The 24,483-nt window shown below is 41.8% G+C and overlaps 1 protein-coding gene across 3 annotated transcripts in view; it reads right to left on the bottom strand.

Annotated features, from left to right (window-relative positions):
- Positions 1-24,483, bottom strand: part of fndc3ba (fibronectin type III domain containing 3Ba) — an 83,044-nt gene that overhangs the window by 30,115 nt on the left and 28,446 nt on the right. For all 3 annotated transcript variants that reach the window (XM_067479183.1, XM_067479182.1, XM_067479184.1), the window contains 5 exons: positions 14,014-14,090; positions 11,400-11,625; positions 11,128-11,299; positions 10,457-10,587; positions 150-208 (listed from right to left, as the gene is read on the bottom strand). In XM_067479183.1, coding sequence (XP_067335284.1) covers positions 150-208; positions 10,457-10,587; positions 11,128-11,299; positions 11,400-11,625; positions 14,014-14,090 — 665 coding nt within the window. The remainder of the gene's footprint in view (positions 1-149; positions 209-10,456; positions 10,588-11,127; positions 11,300-11,399; positions 11,626-14,013; positions 14,091-24,483) is intronic.

Below are 24,483 nucleotides of genomic sequence, written 5' to 3'. Positions count from 1 at the left end.
ATGTTAATCACAGAGACAGGATAAAAACATGGAAAAGACATTAAAGCTCATGCCAGCGATGGCTGCATCAGGAGTAGGTGATTGATGTAGGTGGTTTGTGTGTGTCTGTGCATGTGTGTACAGTTGTGGGAAGAGGAATGCATACCAACCTGTGGTTTGTCAATTGCAGACAGCATGTCTTGAACACTCTTCCCCTCTGAATCATGATCTGAGAAGAAAGTAACAACAAAATGGTCAAAAATCAACTACAAGAGGAGTTTTTTCTGCAACTGTCAGCAAAGAAGAGTTGCAGCCTGTGTGCATGCAATTCCAGTGTTTATGAAAATGACTCTGGTGCCCAACTTTTTTCTTTTAAATAAAAAAAAAATATATTAAAAATTCCAATATCCAAAGTTTGAAAACAGATGCACATTAGCAATTTTGGCAGCAATGCTTAAAAGACAGCTGCTGATTGAGAAGGAGCGGTATTACAATATCCATGAGCCATGTTATTGTGAATCTATAAATCTGTCTCATTATTGCCCAACGTCAGGCAAGGATTGCACCTAGAGAGGGAATTAGTACAGTCAAAATAAAAGTGTCAAAATAAAGTGAAAACAGACCAAAATGCGGAAAACACTTGTTTTCTTCAGCAAGCACCTATTTTATTTCATTAAGCCACGATGAAGACAGCCCCTGAACAAAATTAAATTACACTGTTCCACAGAAAAGTATTAGTCACATATTCCTGACCTAAAGCAAATAAAAAAGATCACTACAAAAAAAAAAAAAGTCATGATAATTACTCGGTCCACAGTGACTATTCTGTTCTGTGCATAGAATTTGTTGATTATCTTTAGTAGTCATAATCATTAGTTCATAGAAATCATTATCCTAATCATTATTATGTATCATTTCCCATCAGTCGTTCCTACACCTGTGAATAATTATCCTCTGAATAATCTGACGTCAGCAGTGTTGTTGTAGCCCTGTAGTAGAGTCTGTTAAGCATGACACTGCCACATGTATGTAATGACTGTGTTTCCAGTAATGCTGTTGCTTACAACTGCACAAGCCTACAAAATATACATATTTCCTACCGAATGCAGAGACTGCGCCAGGAAAATACAAACCAGATGCTAGTGTCATCCTTACACACACACAAAGAAATTAATTTCTATGAAAATAGAGTAATTGACTAATTCTATATTAGTTGACTCCAAGAACATTAATTTATATCTATATTTAAAGTCAGTTATTCATTTTTAATTATTAATTGCAGTGAATGGTCTTAAAGGCGACTCACAAGATAAATGCTGTGATGTAATGTGACTTGGGCTGTTCATTCCACTCCATCATTTGACTGTGTTATGAGGTATTGGGCTTCCTCTTTAAGTGCATGATGGGATGAAGTACAAGAGTGTAAGGCCACACATAGACACCCGGTCTGTCCAGGGATTCAACATGGCAAAAGTTGACTTAAAGGACAAATGGGTTTACAATAAAGGCCAGTGTGTATGGGCGTGTGTGTGTGTGCGTGTGTGTGTGTGTGTGTGTGTGTGTGTGTATGCACGTTTGTGGGTAATGAAAGTCTTTTTCCCCTCTCTGATCCCCACAGTTGAGGTTTTTTCCGACCAAAGAAGGCCTGCTTTCTCCATCTGAGCATGACCACTGTAAATCACACAGGATGTGTGTGTGTGTGTGTGTGAAGATCAGCTATACATATCTGTGTGATGAGTGTGTTATGTTCATACAGAAATGTAGGATACACACATTTACTACCACATACGCATTCCCACACACATGCATGGCGTTCAAAAATCACTGTATGTGATGAATGAGATATGTGTGTGTTTGCATGTGTGCTTGTGACTGCGCTAGTCTGTGTGTGTTTGTGTGTGTGTGAGTGAATAGCTGCAAAGGTCCCTCTGACAGGTTCTGTGGAGGAGAGGGCCTTACTGTGCCTGGGGGTACACTTATGAGTCATGGCAACAGTGATGTCATGGAAGCACAACCTCAACTTGACCTCAATTTGTGTGAGCATGTGTGTGTGTGGGTGTGCTAACAAGAATAAAAAAGAGTGACAGTGTGTATGTGTGTGTGTGTGTCTAAACTCCTAGTATCAACTTACAGGAGCCTGCTGATGGGTGATAGCAGAAGGGGAGCTAAGCTACTGTGTGTGAGTGTGGGTAGAGTTCAAGAGGTGAAGTACACACTCTGCATCACTGCAAGACACATTAGCTCATTAGTGCACTTTTCTTTATATACGCACTTGTCCTCTTCCATCCATTTGGACCAAACTGAAATTTCCTTGCTCTAACGCAAACACACTCAGACCCACAGCGCTAGACATGAACAGCCCTGCAAGTCCACAAGCCGACACAGCTTTTTCTACTCATTCATCATAGTGGAAAAGGAGCGTATGACCTGTTTAATGCTGCGGTCATGTCACTACTTGCCTGGTACAGCTAACACCACTAAGAAAGGAAGAGGCGGAATTCCATTCCAGCATCATTTCAGCGGCCACGTTCAGCAAACAACAGATGTTAATAATCAAACAGTAAAAACCAATGAACAGCTCCTCTAGAAGTTAAATCAGGAAGAAAAGGAGAAGAATCATTGTTTTGCTGCTTGAAGTCTAAAATAAAAAAACATTTTTTACTGTTGTCTTTAACTAGAGACATGTTAAATCTTGTAGCCTACTGTGTATAACAAGAGAATCATGTTTCTGTTTCAAGTCTGTCTGTCATCAAGTCTGTTTATTAACAATAAGAAACTGATGAGAGCAAATAAAGATCAGTAATAGTCTGTCATTACATTCAACAATTAATGTCTCCGATTGAGTAATGATCCATATTTAGTCTGTTTGGCAAATGCCATTTAGTTCACTTTACTTTCTAGGGTTAATTGTGCAAAATACAATACTATGTTTAGCTTATGAGTTGCTACTCACCTTTTCTCTAAAGGCTGTATCACAACCTTAAAGGGTTACATTAGTCTGATATTTATGGCCCTATTTATTCTACACCGAATGAGACTTATTTCAGCACAATGTAAAAATATTGGCCAACCCACAAACTCAGTTTGTGACACAAGAAAGGGGTTTATTTAATACTTCAGGCAAACAGTAATAAAAACACTACTGCTTTACCTCAGCACTGAGTGTTATGACTCGCTGTGGTTGTTGAGTCCAGCTGTTTAAGTGTTTAATATAGAGAACAACCACAAAGAGTTGATGATGATGGCTGAATCAGAAATGGAATATCATCCAAGTTTAACTACACACATGCATGCACTCCTCTGTCGTCACAAACCCTCACCTCCTCTCCTTTCTGTTTATGTGCTGCCCACGCACCCTCACTTCCTCTCCTCATCTGACCTCACATCCTGTCTGCTTCTGGCCTACTGGGTTTGATTACTGAGGACAGCCAGACGGAGAGAGGGAGCACAATGGACAGCAGGAAGAGAAGAGGAATTGTGAATTGGGGAGTGGGGAGAAAAGCAGTCTGAGCCAAAACCAGACGATAGGGAGATTTAGAGGAAGAAAGACAGACACTGAAGGACAGACAGTAGGGAGAGAGCGGACAGGCAAGACGAGTCTGGGTAAGAGATTAGGTATGAAAACACAAGGAAATTGAAAGACAAAGAGCGAGCCAGGGATCAACAGAGAGGAGGTGAAAGGCAGGGATAAAAAGAGAGAGGGAGGAGAGGGCTTAGGAAGATGTGAGGCAAGGATTACACAACTTCATGTGACATCAGAGGATGCAGAGCAGATGCGCACCACTGATTTCAATGTTGTAGTACTGTAGTACCGAAAAAAGAAAAAAAAAAAAATACCAAAAACAAAAACTGGAAGTGAAAGCAGCGGCTGGTTTAGGAAGTACTTTACATAGTTGATAATCTTAGCTAAGCACAGCAACTTGTTACCTCTGTCTCCCTAATGTTATGTTCTTCCGCTATTTCTAAGGCTTATCATTATTTTAAGCACATATGTGCTTTTGTACTGATGACTCACCCACTAGTGTTTCAAGCCTATATTAGCCTCTGAAGGACTAAAGCTTTTAACTTGCACTGACCTAGAACTGTCTACATAGAAAATGAATAGAACTTTTTGTAAAAACTCTGAACACCTGAAATAACTTCTCCGCACTGTAAATCTGTTGCATGGAAAAAAATAAAATTCTTCCCGTTCCTTACTCCCTTGATTCTCCTGAAATACATGGACAATGTGTAACTACACACTTTAAAATTAATGGCATTACATGCAAAAAGCACTACAGTAAAACTGAGTCACTTTGACTATGAGAAGGTTGCATTCCTGCTGCATGATGCTCTGTGGTGCTTAGACGCTGTCCGTCTGCACCGGGACAGAAAGAGACCTTTAAGGCCTGGAAAAAACATTTCAAAAATGTGGCAACAGTCGTTCACTCAACTCCTACTACACACAGTGTGTGTGTGTGTGTCGCCCTAAAGGAACAAAGAGAGATATGATACTCATCTTCAGAAGCCTCTAATCAGGGAGAACAAAGCAAAGTGACAAACACTCAGCTGGAACAAGAAGAAGAGAGAAAGAGATGAGAGGGCTGATAGACAAAAGAAGACAGGGAGGGAGGAATGGGTTGAGACAGAGGGATGAGAGAAAAGAGGGAAATTGAGGTAGAGAGGGGCACAGACCTTGGATTCCACACCATTATCATCTGCTGCATAGTGAGCATTCCATCTGTTCAACAGCTGGGCTACACACACACACACACACACACACACACACACACACACACAGTGTAGAGAAGTCATTGAGACATGCCCGAAATTGTGGTTGTCATGGTGAAGGTTTGGTTCTCATGGTCAGAGTCCTGATTGTTTATAAAGGGGATTAGAGAGAGATAGACAGAGAGCCTTGTACTGAGATATGGAGAAGTAGAGTAAGAAATTGAGGAAACGAGGGCAGATGAATGGAAAGAAAACAAGTAAACTTACATTCTGAAAAACTGGAGGCACAGACATGGAAGCAGACATGAAAACAAACTTCCTGATTAATGTCGTCTTTCTGCAGTAACGTGATTTATTAGACTTCATGTAAATGAGAAACCCGATTCCCTTAATTGGGCTAATGGGCTGAGAGAATCTAGTTAATACAGCTGGTTTTCTGATAGAGAAACTTGATTTCCTGGCTATATATAACCAGGTTTTTAAGCGTGCACAAACATGACAAAGCGTGCAGAAAACACTGAAATGGCAGCCAAGCAGCGCAATATTATCAAAGATCATTATTCTTGTGCCCTTGTGTCCAAAATAGCGACATAGACAAGTCCAATATAAACTGAGACTAAAACAAATAAGTGGGAGTACATAAACGTGTAATTGCATTCTCCGATTCCCTGCCTTAACCTAATTTCACTCAATAACCGGGTTTCATGTGTGCATGTAAACGTAGACAGAGTGAGACAGAGTGAGACAGAGAGAAGCCTTGTCCACTGCAGCCCTCTCACTAAGGAGAGATGAGCGTCTTAAGTGCCAAGTGACACAAAAACTCTCCACTTTTCCTGGAAGAGTATGGATGTGAGGGAGCATGCATGCACATAAGTGTATGTTACGTGCTGCAAACAGCGCGACGAACGGGCCAAGGAGTGATGGATTACGGGGGCACGAATTTCTCAGAACCCTGAACCCATCTGACCCTGCTCAGCTCACAAAGTCTTGAGACAGTGACTGCAGACTGCCAGAGCCCGATGGACAGCAAGACAGAAGAAAAAGCGTCACAGCAGCAGGGAAGTGCTTCCTTTAACATTACTATTATTTTGATGTTACCTCATTTATATTTCTTAGAAGCTGTAAAAGTGAGGCGTTTATTACCTGATGAGTGAGAGGGAGCTGTGTCACTGATCGTCAGAGATGAGGAGCAATAACATAAAGCCAGAAGGTTCCAGTTCTCTCTGCACTGGTTTAAAAATTCTTTAATATCTTTATTTTAAGAACCTTAAGGATATTCTACACCAATTGTTAGAGCATTCGGCCTCAGAGCTCAGGGATTCTTTTAAATCATTTATTTTACTACAACACTAACCTGCCACAGCAAATACAAGAATTTACAGTAAATGTGACACAGGTGCTGTGGTTTGTCAATGTCACACACTTATCGACTATATTACAAGGTTCATTCAGAGGGATGTGTGTGTATGTTTGTGTTTGGGTGGGGTGGGGTGGGGGGGGGGAGCCATTGTGACTGGCGAGAACAACCTCCCCTTCTAATCCTGCTAGTTCTGTTACATGATAACAGCGGGAAAGACATTCCTCTGCAGCTAAGGCCACCCCCTATTCCCGCTCTGTTTTTTTTTTTTACACATACCCACTTTTTTATTCTCCAGTGTCTGTCCTTCCATTTTTTTCCTTTCCTATCCTCCCGTCTTACCTTTGTCTTTTCTTTTTTTTCGACATTCACTCTCCCAGTCACTCTCTTCCACCTCAGTGCCCTCCATCTTGCCCTGCAAACATGGCCGTATTTGGGTTTGTGGGAAAGGGTTGGAGTTTGCTGGGAGGGGGGGACTGAGATTATCACCATGGCGATTCCCATCAAAACAAGAAACGGTGGAAGTGTGCTCACACATTTCCACATTACAGGACCTAGTGCTTTTAAGTCTGATAGTATTGACTCTCATTGTTCCAAAACTGTCAGCTCACTGCAACTTAATTAGGAAAGAAAGAGGTAATGATGGATAGTGGTGATTGATCTGCCCTTGAAATGTTTTTTAATGGCTTTGTACTCTATACCTGCCATTTTGGTGCCACTGGAAGGGTCCCATAAGTAGGAATTTTAGTTGTTTTACTAATGCAAAAAGATTTTACTCATGCTTTACTATGCCTTGTCTGGCCTCAACTCTTCGTGAACTTGCTGAACCACCATCCGCATTATCGACAGCGACATAGTTAAGGGTTTCTTTTACAAACCTTTTAGTGATAATGTGTAACCTGGTTACTATAAATCGGCACAAACATGCAGCAGATCAGTAATCAGATTTCTACCAACCTATGTCGTGTTTCCATTTCTATGTTCATTTGTTTGTTTAGTTTTTTAGAACAAATTCATATTAAATCCTAAAATGTCATTAAAAAAAAGAAACAAATTTTAAAATTGAAAATTAATGTAACCTGGATCTGAGGGTGGATAAGCAAAGAATGTGCCAAGAACTGACCGAACATGAAATTCCAGTAGAGTTTTCTTTTCAGGACTGTCCGACTGAAAATAAATTCCTCAGAAACAGTGTACATGTAGAAAAGAAAGAAAGCTCAACATCCACAAAACATCTATGGCCCTTGTTATTTTCCTTAAAGTCCCATTCGCAAGGCTGACATGGTCAGCAGTCATTGCACACATCTGGTTTCTCGCAAATTCACAGCAATTAGCAGTGACGTAGAACTAAAGATGGAGGAGCTGATGGAGCTGGTCCATCTGTTTCTCCTGAAATTCCTGTCTCTGTGAGTGAGAGAAAGGATCTGTGGTGGTGATGATGCAGAGCCAGGATGAAGGAACAGAGGGGACCAGGCACACATCTGTTTCTGCTCAGCAAGCAGCACAATTCTGAGGAAAAGGGCCTGTAGAGCTGGCTTTAGTGGGGAACGGCCACTGCACTCGCCAAGTCAGCCTGCTGCCTTACTGGCACTGGGGCAATAGCCACACACACACACACACACACACACACACACACACACACACACACACACACACACAGACGGAGCAAGGGCATCAAGGGCAAAGCGTAGGCGGCTCTGTGTGAGTGTGTGTGTGTGTGTGTGTATGTGGTATTCTGGGTTGGACCATACTTGGATGCGCCGGGCCAAGCAGTTACTTTGTCGGAATGTTTGTACTGTTTAACTCTCTGTCTCCCTGTCTTTCCGTCTCTAAGTTCCCTGTGATGTTCTGGGTTAGTTTCTTTCTCTTCACAAACTTCCACCCATCTCCCTCCTCTCTCATCTGTCCTTCAAACCCTACATTCCTCTACTCTCTCTTACCCCCCCCACCGCCCCACCACCACCACTACCTCCCGCCATCCTCTGGACCCTCATGCTCTGATTGTTTTACAGGAAGCCCAGTCATGGGGTGTTTGTGCACACTGTATGTGTGTGTCTGCGTGTTGGTGCATGTATGTGTGTTGTGTGGTACATCTAGCTGACTCAGCCTGATCTCCAGCTCAGTACTGAGACCCTGGCAGACCAGAACAGACAACAAATGATACGTTGACATGTTTCTGACCATTATGTCTGTTCTTTGAGTCACATGAAGCTGTAAAAGCGTCGACCTTTCTTTCCAATTTCTGTTGTGTTCTATGTCATCCTGATGTGTGCGCACATTTGTGGGTGTCTGTGGGTACTGTAGAAAGCTGTGCAGCCTCCCTGCACTGCAGCGGAGTCAAACACTGCCTCCTCTGTATGCACAGGTTTCATATTTGCAGATGTCCAGACTTGCACACGCACACACACACACACACACACAAACACACTGTCTATTGGTGATTGTGTGCATCAGTGTGTGAAAAATGATACTAATTTGTTGAAAATAAGCACTGAGATAAAGATTTTCCTCACTTACTATATATGGATTTGTAAAAATATTTTGTTTAATTTGCAAATGTTTTCTTATCTGTTTCGAACACTGTGCAGCTAATGATTATTTTTATTAATTCTTGTGTCAATTTTTTGGGGGGGTTAATTAATTAACTTGTTTAGTCAATAAAATGACCAAACATCTTCTAACTGCTTTATCATTCATTTATATTAATAAAAAAATCACTGTGGCTGAAAATATTCATAAAGCTGATCATCACTATTGTTAAACTTGTTATTTTCAGTCATCTCATGTGACTAAGTCTTCTTAAAAAGAATGTAAAAGGCGTCACTTTTAGATTGATAGCATTAACTGTAAAATATGAAGAGTAGAGAGGATTTTTCTTTGTGGAAAGGACTGAACTCTTACTGCTATTTGCAACACAAACTAAATTCCTGTTCCTTCAATTGAACTGAGGTAAAAAGACAACTCTCAGAGACATGTTTCTTAAAATCTGGGCAAAACTTAAACCAAAACAATCTGCATGGCAAAATACAACTGAAGGCAAGTGAGAAATTTCTTTTTGTTTGTTGGCAATTAGTGTGAAGCAACAAAACAAACCTTGCATAATGTTTTCCTCCAGCTCAACCAAACTACAACGGTTATGTTTATGCACATTCAACAGTTTTGCAATACAAAATATACAGTCAGTCAGTCAGTCCAAACAATATTCGATACACAATGCAATTCTGTCAGCACGAAAGCAAAATTGCATAACAACATGATAATATATTCGAGCGATGCAACAATAGCGTCAATTTGGGACACACACAAACACCCACCAGATGTGTTATTCCTCTTACCTGATACCATGCTGTGAGGGTCTAAAGCAAAGGGGGAAAAGCTGAATTTGAATGTGTGGCTTTTTGTTTTCCTGTCATCACCTCTTGAGATTGGCCTCCCTGTCTTTTAGATGTGTGTCTGTGCATACACGAGCCACTCTGCTCTTTTTAATAAGTCAGACAAAAGACATGTCATTAAAGAGGAAGAGCACCACAAGTAGGCGTGTGGCCCTAATGTCTTTGCACATGTGCTCTTTATGTGCACCGATGCGATATCGCTGAGCTGTGGTGTCTACACCTCGGAGCTCAAAGGCTTCCTTCATCTCAAGCGAGACACTACAGGTATGTGACTCCCCCCTCCTCCTCTTCTCCCCCCAGCCTCACTCTCTCTCACCCTTATGTGGCTCAGTTTTCACCAACAAGGCCAGTATTGTAGCAAGGGTAAAACGATAGCGCTCAGGGATGGGTTCAGCTATGTGGTTACCCAGACAACCCCTCTTACCCCCATCCCTACCTTACCACCTCAATCCCCCCCTCTGTAGGTCCCTTCACCTCAGTAAAGCTGCATTCATTCATTCATTTTTTTGGTGATTTACTGTGGGAAAAAAAAGAGTGAGAGAAAGAGAGGAATGAAAGGTGTGTTTTATCTTGCCCACATGAATGCAGAGGGGCACTGAGGTTGAAGAGGACAAAGCCAGTCACTTAGAGAAAGAGAGAGAGGGGGTCACAGAGAATAGAACCACAAAGACAAACGAGCTGATTTTGTTGCATGCTGCAAAGTTCTCTATTTGGAAAATAAAAAGGCAATACAGTGATGCAGTCTGACAAGAGGGAATGCACACATAGAATATGTCTTCTTGTTGTTGGGTTTGTTATGCTGCTATGGTCCTTTGATTGGACTCGTGCGTGTGGTGCAGGTTTCTGACAATCAGCGACTGTTCTATGCGACCTATTGACTAAAGGTGTTACTCTATGTTTAAAGTCAGAGCAAAACAAACCCACCAAAAAAAACTATGTATGCTTGGTGGAAAGGAAAACTCTCACTGTAAATAAAGAGTGTGTACCAGCCTTTACCTGCTTCGTGTGTGAGTCCTACCTTGCGTGTGTGTCTCTGGTTCACTGTTTCGTGGACTGCTTCGAAGTCGTTTCTCTGGCTTCTTTCCTCCTGGACTGCTGCCTCCTCCCCCAGACCCCGCTGAACCAAGCGATGAGGCGTGTGACTTGTTGCTGCATTGAGAGTTAATATCCAACCAAAATTTAATCCACAGTGACGGGAACAAAAAAAATAATAATCGACACATTTTTTTGACCTCGTAGAATTTCATTCCTATTTGGAAAAAAAACATCCTGGTCACAACAAATGGCCACGAGTTGCTATTTATGCACTTGTTCTGGTCGGATAAGAAATAGGAAACTCCCTCTGAATGCTATTTTTTTTTCTACTTGCATTTCAAACCGAAATGGGAACTCAGGCCTAAAAAGACAATGTTGTTCATAAATTGCTTTTGTTGGTTCATCATTTATTTAAAAAGGTACACCAGAAAGTCTACAAAATATCTTTTTAATTTTCTAGCAACTGTAAAAAGCATACAGCTTAAATTCTCTCAGTTTGACAAGTTAGCTTGTGTAAGTGTAACATACAGCCCAATAGTTGGATTTAGATGACACTGGTGTGTTTCATTGAAACACAATGTTGTAGAGTGGATAATGTCTGGAAAACTGGACCATCAAAATATAAAACAAGTACAGCAGAAGTGGTAAGGTCACCTGTATCCGTTGTGTGCTGGCCCCAGGCTGCCCTTATGGAGAGTGGAGGGAGGTGAATTAAGTCGGTTCTGTCGCTCCAGTTGTCTCTGTTCTTTTATCTTTTTGGGCTGTGGCTTACTGTATGTCTCTTCTCTGCCTATGTAGTTAGACATCCCATAAACTGGAATGATTTCTGCAAAACAGCAAAGATTAGAAGTGATTTTGTGTTTAAAGCCCACCGATTGATTTTAAAAACAGAGAAATGGTAAAGGGTCCACTCAGCATGTCAGTACCTGGATCGCCGTACATGGGGGGAAGATGGTGCTGGTAGTACTGGTGAGGAGGCAGATCTCCTGGGCTGACAGGGGGGTAGAAAGAGTTGGGGATGAAGTGAGGATGAGGCAAGTAGGGGGGGAGGTGGTGTGTAGGGGAGAGGGCTGGAGAGTAGGAGGGAGGGTAGCATTCTGGAGACTGTGGGGTCACAACCACCCGGCGGACCCCCGTGGTATCCTCCAGCACCTGCGGAAAACACAAAGAAGAATAAGGTGAAAAAGGCTCTGGGATTTCACAGTTAACACTACACTTGGAAATTCTGCACACTGGCAGCTCCGAATGGCAGTAAGGCCTGAGAACTTTGGTAACCACAATTCATGAGAGGGCCCTAAACCTCACGGCAACTCCTGTATTGTTGAATGGAGATTTTACAGAGTAGTGCTCACACAATTCAGCTTGTTTATCAGTATTTAATTTAATACTGGCATTTGGCATTGGATTTTATTTTTTCTCAAATGGAATAAAATTCTTGAGTCTTGAATACTCTTCTTTATTTTTAAGAACATTTTAAAGATTTAAAAGCCCTTATAAAATGGCTATTGTGCAAAGAGTATTTTGTTATCCGCTTATTTGCAGGAGTGGGTGACCTGTCCTGTTTCATGGTAGATATTTAACAAAAGAACTAGGGGCACTGTGCTGACAGAAGGCTTTTTTTCCTGTGAGGTGGTTAAAACAAGCGCATCAATTTCGTCATCAGAAGGTCTGCATATTTTAAATTTTAAAGAATTGCCTCAAATTAACATACATTCCATACGTGTATTCACTTTCACATTCATGCACTGGGACACACACACACTAACACACACACACACACACACACACCAACTATTCAGAGACTTTCACAGCCTTACATTCCAAGCAGAGACCAAACACATACCCCCTGCAGTGAGAGGAAGTCATCTACTGGTCCCTAGAAAAACAACAACCCTACCCCCCAACACCAAGAGGCAACAGACTGAGTGCCAGAATACGACATACAGAAAAAAAGAGGTGAGAGTACTGAAGGGGGTCAGGAGGGGAGGAATGGGGGTTACAGAACTAATCTGAGTGTGAAAAATAGAAAGGAGGGGGGAGAGCAGGAGGCCCCCAATCTGCGCTGCGTCGCCAGCCCTGCTGCAGAGGCGAAAACAGAGTGTTTACGGAAAAACAGGGGCAAAGTCCCTGCATGAGTACATGTGGATCCAACCAACCCACACAGGATTTACTAGCAAGGAGTCACACACGTATTCCAAATAATAGAAACTAGAAGGGACAAGACAAATGAACGTATGCACATTTACGCACTCATACTTCAGCGCAAACCACACAGGACACAAACACACGTGCAAAATCCATCTGTCAAAGCGCATTCCCTCCATTCCCTCCACCGCAGTGCTCTTTCTCCATCCACCCCTTCATCCAGCCCTCACCACCCAAAAACCTACCCACCCATTGCCTGTCTCCACTATCTGGCTTGTTTGTGTAAGAGTGACAGTGTTTCCCGCTCATAGTTGGCCCAGTCCCTGCAAACACACCCACCCACACACACACACACACACACACACACACACACACACACACACACACACACACACACACACACACACACACACACACACACACACACACACACACACACACACACACACACACACACACACACACACACACACACACACCATGAGCCAATGACCTGACTACCATTGGCACAGAAACAGAATCCCACCACAAGCAGACCCCAGATGTATTTGTGACAGTCCACTGACTCATTTCACTGCTCACTAACCTTTAACTCCCCCAAACCTTTTAACAAACTCACAAACTTAAAACATTTTTAAAGGCACAGATAAAATTCTCACTTAAGGAAACTTTCTCATCCTTGTGAGGACATCTGACAGAGAACACACAGACACATGAGAAAGTCAGAACATGTGTGCCAAAAATAACCTTCCAGCTATCACATTAATGCATGTAGTTGGTGTTCTTAAAAAAACTAAACACCATCCACATCTGAAAGCTACAAGTCCAATAACACAACAGAAATGCAAAGCATTCAACTCTTATTTTATTTGTTACAAAACTCTTCTGTTGCACAAACATTCTTGCAACGCAATCAACCTGGGAGATGATAGAAAAATATAAAAAACCCATCTGAAGATTGGCTTTTAATAAACATGATTTCATTTTCCTCACTGCATTCTAGGAATTGTATTTGGTATGCTGATTCACACCAGGAGGCGTGCTGCTCAACTCCGACTAATGTGCAAACCTAATAAATGCTGAATAATATTTGCCATGAAAACATGTTAAGTTTTTCACACTTGCTACTTACCTCGTTACCTAAAGATATAATAATTCAAATAAATTCAAATATAATTTGTAGAGGCAATGTTAAATCACGTTAAATCAATCAATTTCGCAGACTTTTATTTCAGAACAGCAACCCCTAGCTAATTAAATTCAGTCACACTCTCATGTTGGTCTCTCTCTGTGTCTGATTAGTATTTTGATTGAAACTCCCCCACACAAAGCAAACACGCAGTGAACATAGAAAAACATGTCTGAGAGTAAAGAGACTCACAACCCCCAACTAACCTGTGAGATGTATCCTGGTGGTACATGGATGGGGGGGATTGACCCATTTGGGGACATCATGGGAACCTCGGCAGGACCTGGGGAGGGAGGAGAAGGTTTATTTCTTTACCTATTCATTTATGCTTGCAGCTTAAAAAGCAACATCTCCTTCACAATTTGCCAGTACACATGTGGAAACACAAACATGGCCACACACAATGACAGTCAGGGCTATGTGATATGTTTAGGTTTATACTAATGACTGCTCTCTTATCGAGAAGTCTAGAGGTAATACAACCTCCATTACTTGACTTGAAAGAGTCTTCTCCCTTTACATCTGGCTGCATGACCCCAAAGTGCACACAATTGTAAATATAAATGTCACTCTTTGCCTGTCGAACAGGCAGAAAGCGGTTTGTGTTCAACCAAAGCATCATCATAGACATGCGTGCAACATGAAGGCACTCGACTGCTCAGCGAAAATGAAAATCTGTGTTCTGAAGTAAAAGCAAGAAGATCTTATAGAATTAACAGACTGAAAAATGATGTTGACTTTTCCAGTATCCATATCTCCCCCCATCAAATCTCTCTGTCTCGCTCTTCCACCGGTCTCCTCTGTGATGGAGGTCTGCGGCTGGTAAAGTCATCGGCATCCCCGTCGGGATAGCTGGAGGCAGACTTGGCCTCCGAATAAATCAAATAATAAATCACACACACACACACACACACACTACACTACCTACAAACACACATGTAGCCATTAAGCCAAACTAATATTTTCTGTCCATGTTGACACCAGTCAAATGTCAGCTGATTATTCTAAAATCTGGTCCCTTTTAAAAAGGCCCATTTCACTGACCCGGTAACTCCTGTTTTCACCCCCCCCCCCCCCCCCCCCCCCCCAAAAATGCTACCTCTCTCATTTCCTCTTTCCCTCCATCATTTCTCCTTTCAGACTTCTCTGTCAATGCATTTCTCCCTCCTCCCAACTTCTGTTCCATCCATACATGTGTCTCAACTTTTAGCTATGCCTCCATCCATCTCTGTACTTTCACTCGTCTGCTCTTCATCAATTCTGCTTTTATTACCATCCTATTCCTCCCATTGCCTCTTGTTCTACAACCTTCCAATGATATTTCCATAAATTCCTTCTGCATTAATTTCCCAATTTCCCTTCCATCACCCTTTACAACATCCTCCAATCTCTCCTCTTTATTCAAATATTATTCGCTTCTAACTTTATCTTTCCTGTTCCCTCAGCCACTCTTTCCTTCCTTCTCTTCCCTCCTTAAACAATCCACTCTTTCCTTTCTCTCACCCACCTTCCTGACCTCTCATCAGCCAAACATGTATGAGTACAGTAAACACACAAACACACACCTACGCACGCACAAACAAAACTTGGCCAAAGTCTACAGTGTAGCCTTGTGTGTGTGAAGGTCACAGGTATGTGGAGACAGACCTCTTTCAGTCCTGTCTGCTCACCTACCATGGAGACTCGAGGGGATATGAAAGTACTCATTGAGTAGAAGTTCATAGTACACACACAGAGCTCTTCTAAAGCTCTTTCCATCCATGGTACACCTTCCCTTATGTTCACACTGTCCCAAATACACTCTCCCTCTCTGTGTCTCTGTCACCTTCTCTCTCACACACACACACACACACACACACTTGGCAAACATACATGTGTTTGGACAGTCTCTGCTGCCTCTGTGCTCTTCACTCAGCAAACAGCAGCATTCCTCTGCTCACACACACAAACACACACACACAACTGAAAATTCCCATCCCTGGCCCCCAGGACTGGACCCAACAGGCTCACCCCCCAGCCTCTTCTCAGAACACAAGACGCTCTTTGTGCTGCTACCCTTCACACACACACACACACACACACACACACACACACACACACACACACACACACACACACACACACACACACACACACACACACACACACACACACACACACACACACACACACACACACACACACACACACACACACACACACACCTATAATTCATATAGTATTAGACTGACCACCATTTAGAAAAGCTCAGAATAATCAAGCGGACCGACACATGCATTGGAGTGGTTGTAAGTGCGTCCGTGTGTGTGTACGTGTTCATATAAGTCAGAGTGTTTTTTGATTAACATTGTGGTAACGTCACTCTGGTCTTGCCTTCAGCTTCACCCTTTAAGCACCACAAATAGAGTCACGACTTCCTCTGGCTAATCCGACTGGAATCCCAGACAACGCAGCTAACAAACTCTCCTCTCCTACGCTCTCCTCCCTTCTCATGTTCCATCTGCTGCTTCTTCCACTTCTGACTGCTGGGGAGGTCAGGTAAAGATCTATTATGAGGTCACATCCTGCGTGTAGAATGAAGTCACTGTACCTGAGGGACTATGGGGCTTTAGCATGTGTAGTCTGGATCTGTGAGAGGCATGAAGGGAGTTCCTGGCTAAATGAAGAATAGTTCATTTTCACTATACTTTTTATAAATTAATTATTTAGTATAGTTGTGCAAAACAAATAAGGGCTTTTGCTTTAAACATGTCTAAAGAAATAATGTCAAAAGTGGATACTGATTTCATAACCAGCCACTGAAAAACAACATGGTCCCTTCAGAATGTCACGGCTTGTCGAAAAAATTTAATGCATGTTGTAACATTTTAGGAATTTTTTGGAATAAACTTGAGGGAGCAACTGAAAAAAGCAAAAAAAGAAAAACAATTGCAAATTTCTAATTATAACTCATAAAAAAAATGCAACTTGTTACTGTAAGAAAACAGTTCTGAGTGCACACAACAAACACACAGTTCCCATGCTGGCTCTACAGCCATGACAAAAGACATTATTATTATTTTAACAATGAAATATGAAAACAGAAACAGAAAATAACCATGATGTACCGTGACGTTTGATAATCAGTTCAATCAGCCGTGAGTGTGTGTGATGCTTAACAGTAAAATGCAAACAGATAGCCAGGTGAGGAGAGCTCTTAAAAACTGAGGAAAGGTAGGGATTTATAGGCAGGAAACCACCAGGCCCAGGTGTCTACACCTGTTATGTTGGCTCCGCCTCCTGTTATCTGCTTTGGGATAAGGAAACGTGCACGGGACAGCTGGACAAGCCCGATCACTGTCACAATGCCTCTACAGTTTATAAAACATTATGTGTAACCACATTACATCCATTTTAATTTAACTGATCTTAATTGTTTTAGAACTTGTAACAGATCTGGATGTATAGTGGACAGTACAAAATTGTGAGGTGACAGAACACAAAGGGATTGGTTGAATTTGTGCTGATCTTTGTAATCACAACATTGTGAAATCTGGGAAGGTGTGATAAGAGCTTAGACTGGCTGATCGTGTGCACTGTGTGTGACAAATGCACGACACACCAGGGAAGAGCTGAAGCAACAGGCAGTTGTTGAATGCGAAAGCACTGTTGTCATGGCAAAAGGTGTAGCCAGTTAAACCCAGATAACAATACATTTCCATGATATATGGGAAAGAGTATGAATATATAAACAGCTTTAGTTAAAATAGAAAATGTAGGACAACACAAGACTTGTAGCTGAAGAAAAAGGCAACAGAAGATTTGATGTTCTGAGCTGAAACTTGAAGCAAGCTCAGCTCAGAACATCAAATTTTTGGTCACCAAAGATTTACACAAGGAATATACATATCTATGGTAAACATCCTGTGTGGTACTTGGCCAAACACACATTAATTTCCGACAAGCAGTAAGACAAATGCTTATTTCTTCTATACAGATTCTTTTAAAAGAAAAACAAAACTAAGGAAACACAATCTTGTGACTTTGTCCAAATGCTATCCATACATTCACACAAATACACAGACAGAGGAGATGATGCAACATTTCATCAGATGTTTCTCATGATACAGCTGTCAAAAACAGCTGCAGCTGGGCCCCCAAAGCACAACACATACTCTCAAACACAAACTGTCCTGGTCTCACACACACACAATTACTTATGTCTGCAATAATGCACGTACTTATGCACACCACATAAACACAAATGTCTGTTGATGAACCGGGTGTGATCTATGAGATTGTTTGTGTGTATATAAGTTTATAAGCATCATCTTCCAAAAAAAAAAAAAAAAAAAGTACAACACTTTCTTTTCAGCCCTGCACATGTGGGCTACACACTGAAGTAAACACAGACCCACTTGGGAAAGTGTGTGTGTGTGTATGTGTGTGTCTGTGTGTGTGTGTGTGTCGCTGGTAACAGACCAAAGAAGCCCGTTTGTGAGCTGACCTACATACAGAACAAGATTCAGATGGATTTTCTAAAAAATGTATTCAAAATAAACTGACTTAAAAAACAATTTCACTTCATTTTAAAAGCACAACACACACACAGAAAAACAATCTTTGTAGACTTCCCATGGAGGCACTTGTCCAATCTAGATGTGGATTTGTATGTGCATGCCTTTTTTTTGTGGGTATGTGTGTGTCTGGGTCAGTTGTGACGTGGCGTTGCCTGGAAGTTATGTAAGCATCAGCAGGCTAATGTTATCTGTCCTCCAAGAGCAAGACACTCCCACGACAGCTTCCTTTACTGCTCAGCCAATACACACATGCACACACATGCACACTCTAAACAGTACGGCTGAATATCATATCTAAGATCTAAAAATGAAATCCCCACAGATCTTATCAGAAAGTGTGGTAAAAAAAAGAAAGGACTAAAAAAAAGACAGATGGAGATGGGACATAGCAGAAAATGTGAAGAACAGCTTTATCATAGCAAAGTGTGCTGAATATACACATCCCGGATAGGTGACACGCAGGTGATGCTACATCCACATAAACAGAGACCCACACAGAGACACACAAACACACACACACACACACACACACTACAGAGCCACCCGGTCCATCTCTGGTGAGTCAAGTTCTGAGGACATCTTTGTCATGGGCAGGGCGAGGTTCAGTGATGGAGCAGGAAGTCAGGAGTTCCTGTGCTGCCATGCCCTCAGTAGCAACACGGATTGTCTGCAGAGCAGCATGGAAACAAGCACACATGCAGAGATGCACACAAGCAGCTGATGTGATGAGTATGCATCTAAAAATCACCTACAGAAATGTGCATAAAGACACGCACATCCACACTCCTGATCCTGAGTCTGTTCTGTGCAACAGTCAATTTGGGCTGCCTGCTGATTTGCTGTGGAATGTAAATCATAAGTTGGAAAGTTGCTATGTTTGGACACAGGATCTTACTGTACTTACATCTTGATTGTATGTGTGTGTGTCTGTTATGGCAGACAATGGTTTTTGACAAAACATTAAAATGCAGAAAGAGAAGCAATGACTGAGACTTGTAAAATCAGTGGTGCATCAACCCCTGCTTGTGCAAATTCCCCCCCGTCCAAGCCAAATGCTGTATGGGCCGCGATGGCAAAAGATGTGCGCTGCCAAAAAGAACTTCCAGACTTGTCTAGTAGCATTGGATGTTGTCCTTGTTCCTTGGTGGGGGGATAAACCCCATTATGACCTTCCTCTGCATCTCTACTTTCCTACAGTTAATGTCATTTATATTGTACAGTAACTTGAAAAGCTAAACTAAATACGCAAAGGTGACATTTTGTGAGCTTCCATTAACATTATTATACTCTGCTATCAGAACAGTTGATGCCATTTTTATGTTGGTGGATGCATACAAATACATATATATTTTCAAATATTTAAAGCACCTGTGTAGTAATAGATTCATAAGTGTTCATAAGCATAAATGGTTCCTCTAATAAGAAACCTCTAGTTGGTACAGGTCCGCACTTTTAAAAGCTTTATTTACTCATTACAGGCTATTTTATGCAATTATTTTTAATCCGGGTTACGCCCAGTAAGCTAAAGTTGTTGTTTTTGTTTTTGTTTTTTACCAGAAAGAACAGGCCAAGACAGCAGCAGTGCTACAAGTGTTTAACACTCACTGTCCCTGGGGAAATGAAAAATCATGCAACTTATTATAAATCAAAAAAAAAATCCCTGCCTTTTTTTTACTTTTTAATTTCTGAAGACAATTTATCTCCAAATGCTAAACTACATCTAAGATTATAAAAATACAAAAACAATCTCGAAGATGTGAGGATGTAGTGACCTATTTTATGAAGTGTGTTTTTTTTTTTAATAAATTGGATTGTAGAGATGCATTCAAAGCTGTGCTTTTCTTGTAAATAACATTGATAAAATTATACATTTCTCTAACCTGATCACAGTTTGTCAACAAGCGCTATACATATAACTCCAGATCTGTTTAATGTTCAACATGTAGCCTGGATACCAGCTTATACCTCCACCCAGGCCACATCTCTCTTTCCGGTTTTCCCCCACCCAGAGGAGGGGTGCTGTCAGTCGACCTATTTCGGCTGCTGGGTCTGCTCCAGAGCAGAGCAACGTAACGTCTGGAGGGACCACGAGTCCAGCCATGCTTTGTTCTTTGATCTTAACATGCACAAACACACACAAACACACCTTTAAAGCCACACACTCACACTGACACAGATGGACATAGCTTGTATACTTCAAGACAAACACATTTTAAAGCTGCAGACAATGCCCAGATTAACACCTAAGCACATGTAGAGCTGACATGGGCACTTACACACACACACACACACACACACACACACACACACAAAATTGTTAACACACACTCCACTTGGAGAACACACCGACATTTGAGCAGTTAATTCTGGCAGAAATCACAGGCACCTTGGCACAAACAAACATAACAAAATAGAACACACACACACACACACACAGCAACATATCCAGACATAACAACTCTGGAGCCACACGCACATGCACACACACCCTAGCTAGCTATCACACAAGACTATTCTTGGGCTTAGTGATATAACTGTTTTGGGGATTGGTAACCACGCGACGCACAATGCATGGAGCGACACACTTCACTTTTCACTTTCACCGTTCATGCACACATTACATGCTTGCTTGTGGTAGTGCTCGGAGACTCCTGACATACATGTGCAAGTATGCACGTGCACACGCAAACATACGCAACCCAGACACTGATGAGTCATTGTTACCATTCCCTAATCAAGGCTACATGTCTAGAAGGAGAAAGAGAGAGTGAGGGAAAAAGAAAAAGAAAGCAAAGACATGCAACAGCTGTTGGTGTGTAAACAGACTCAGAGTCTAATAACCATTTCCTGATCTCCCTCCTTAGTCCCTTTTCTTTCTCTCACTTGTATCCTCAAGAAGCAACAAGTTCTCAAACCAACAACACTTTTAGTCATTTTTACTCATATTTTCCCCACTATGCACAACTTTCTTCATTTGTACTTCGCTGCACTCGTCTGCCTACACACACTTTTTCAGCTCTTTTTGGAGGACACAAACTGAAAAGCGCTGTTCAGACTGTGACTCATTCACCAGGAATGCCCCACATTAACATGTGGAGAGATAGAAGGAGGAAAATGAGGGCGGAAGAGAAGAGGGGGAGAAGAGAAGGGAAGCCGTGTGAATGTCAGTGGAAAGAAAGAAGGCAAGACTGGAGGTCCTAGATTAGCAGGGACTTTCCCCCCACTGCCTAACTTTAAATTCCACTGTGTGTGTGTGTGTGTGTGTGTGTGTGTGTGTGTGTGTGTGTGTGTGTGTGTGTGTGTGTGTGTGTGTGCGCGCGCATGTTCCATGGTTCTTGAGCAAGGAAGTACAGATATGGCAGTTTATATTCTAGAGGAAGAAAAATATGGATAAGAATCTAGGTCAAACCAACTTCACTTTTAAAGCAATATAAAAGTCTTTTCTCTACCAGTGTCTCTGAATATTCCACAGCCTTCCTGGTTGGGCCCACCCATTGACTGAGACGCACGTGCATTCACCCAATCCGATAAGAGCTAAAGTAAAGGGGGAGGGGCTTCCCTGTGAAACTTAAACAGACATGATGTAAACAATCACATGTGTTACCCTATGCAGGAGGGCTCAGGCACATTGGCACATCTTAAAGCCGACTCTTTGATGTATCTCATCACCACCTGCAGTTAGAATAGCCCCTTGTGATTCAGATGGATTATCCAATCCAACTGAATTCTTTCCGAACAGCAGCATCAGTAACATGTGGAGAACCTACAACATTTTTAAAAGGGCCCTCGGGTGTTGTGATGAAGTTTAATTTGGTTTAAAAAAAAACAAAAACAAAAAAAAACATGGCAATCACTAAAGTTTAAATGGAAATTTCAAAAATACTATAAGAGAGCTAAAGAGTGAGAAGCAGAGGCAGGGAAGCATGGGAGGAAGTGGGAAGGTAGGTAAGAAGGAGGAAGGGAGGAGGGAAGAAGGGTGGAGGAAAAGAAAGAGAGAAATGCTCCAGCTGTACCCTGAGCTTCAAGGGAGCCAAAAATTTCATCCCTGGAAAAGCTCTTTTATTCTCCCTCCGTCTCTCTGGAAAATTCTGCAAACACTATCCTCTACACAGCTGCTGTTCACAAACACATCGGCTTTCACACAGACTTTCATACGAAGACAGACACAGTAGGCTCCACAGTTTTGCCCACCAAAACCCCTCCTGCACCTATGCTGCCTTAAGTGAGCTAGTCCCAACAGCGAATGCAGACTTCCCAGGAGCTGGCAGGCCAGACCAAGTCAGCAGTACAGCGGTAGCTGGGGTCATTGCATGGAGGAAGCAGCCTCGCCCGGAATGCATGGCAGCAGGCACGACCAGACATGTAGCGTCTGATTCTCCCACTTTCACTCAATCCCTCTTTTTCTCTTTATGGAGGGTAAATAAAGAAAGGAAGCTTCCTTTATCCTATTTTCTTATTTCCACTTCACTTTAACCTCCTTTCTTTCCTGCTTCTGGCTTCTCATGCCCTACTCTGCAAGGGCATTGAGTTTATAAGTGAAGCCTGGGCTGGGCACAGAACAACAATTGTCTTTCTCTCTCTCCCTCACACACTGAAGTCAAGCTCTTAACTACCTTGTGCCAAATGAACCAAACAAATTCTCTCTGTTGTTTTATCACAAAGTATATTTGTGTGGAACATACTGGAAAAAGAATAAGGCAGGTATGTGTGCGCACACACACACACACACACACACACACACACACACACAGCCTAGAGGGACCACATTCCATTACACACCACCTGGAGTGAGAGTCCGTTCCCATGGTGACCACTTTCCCAAATCCAATGGAATAAAACTCAACTCTAGTTTAAACAGTCAGCCTGAGGGAATAGAAAGACTTCTGTGCAAATCCTTTACAAAAAGATTTGATTTGCTCGGCTGTCAAGGTAAAACTACATAAGCACACATTACAGACACAGAGGATCTTTCTATTATATGACCTCTCTTTCAAGGTGTCTATCCATCTCTCACATTAGCTCTTCTTCAAGCAAAATATAAAGCATTTTTTATTAATACACATTAAACTGTTGTCAATTTCAAGTCCAATTTCAATGGTGATCAATTACACAGTGCTGACACAATAATAACCCTATTTAACCTTTAGCCTTAACTGCTGCTTACAGCAATACTTCCTACATAAGACTTCCCAGTATCAAAGATAACATAATGGTAGTACAAGACTTCAATATGATAGCTGATTAGTTAGGAGCAGGTATTGGGGATGCAGATATTGAAATCAGTGCCATGCTGTTTCCTAGTGGAAACAAGGGAGCATCCCTCCCCCTGCTTCATATGATACATAAATAGGCCATAAAAACAAAGTGGGTTATTTGAAAATGCATTGTCACAAAGCTGAAAGCAGGGCTAGCCTCTGAAAAGCTGCCATTTGTGGCACACAGTACATTGTCTTCATAGTAAAATGATCAGATAAGCAAGTGTGAATATAATATTAGGGATGTGAAGGTGAACTTAGTCATGTCTGGAAAAAACACCATCATCAAAAACAGTGCCAAGCTGCATAAATATACAGTAGAATCCACATCAAAATGGTTATGGGATTCATTATGCCATAACAGCAACAATGCATCCATTAATTTGTCTAGTTACACCCATTCACACACCCAAAAAGATACAAATGCAAACAAAGACTTTGCACACGATTTGTTTTACACGTTCGTAGATATATATAACTGTATGTCCATTCGATTCTTTAAACGTAGAGAGAGAAACACAATTGTTGCAGAGCTCATTTAAATACACACAGTAAAATCCTTTAGATGACAGGTCAGTCTGAAAACAGACACCTTCTACCTGTTGCAAAGGATTTTTTTTTCTGTGTGACTGTCATGCTGTCCTGTATGAGTGGGGTTTGGACTTCAAAGAACCACCTCTGGTTACCAAAAAAAAAAAAAAAGAGACCATCCCGAACCAAACTCTAAATTAAGCCCTTCTACGAACCGTGTATTTGTGCCTGCTCCCCCAGCTTGTTTAGAGTCATCTGGTTTGGTGTAAACACAGGCCGCAAGACTTTCCACCATTTTTCTCTCAACTAGCTATTTCCATTTACATCAAAG

Source organism: Channa argus, chromosome 16 (genome assembly GCF_033026475.1).
Source record: "Channa argus isolate prfri chromosome 16, Channa argus male v1.0, whole genome shotgun sequence".
In the NCBI taxonomy this organism is placed as follows: Eukaryota; Metazoa; Chordata; class Actinopteri; order Anabantiformes; family Channidae; genus Channa; species Channa argus.
Note: the sequence above shows the minus strand (reverse complement) of the source record. Positions and strands in the feature narration are given on the sequence as shown.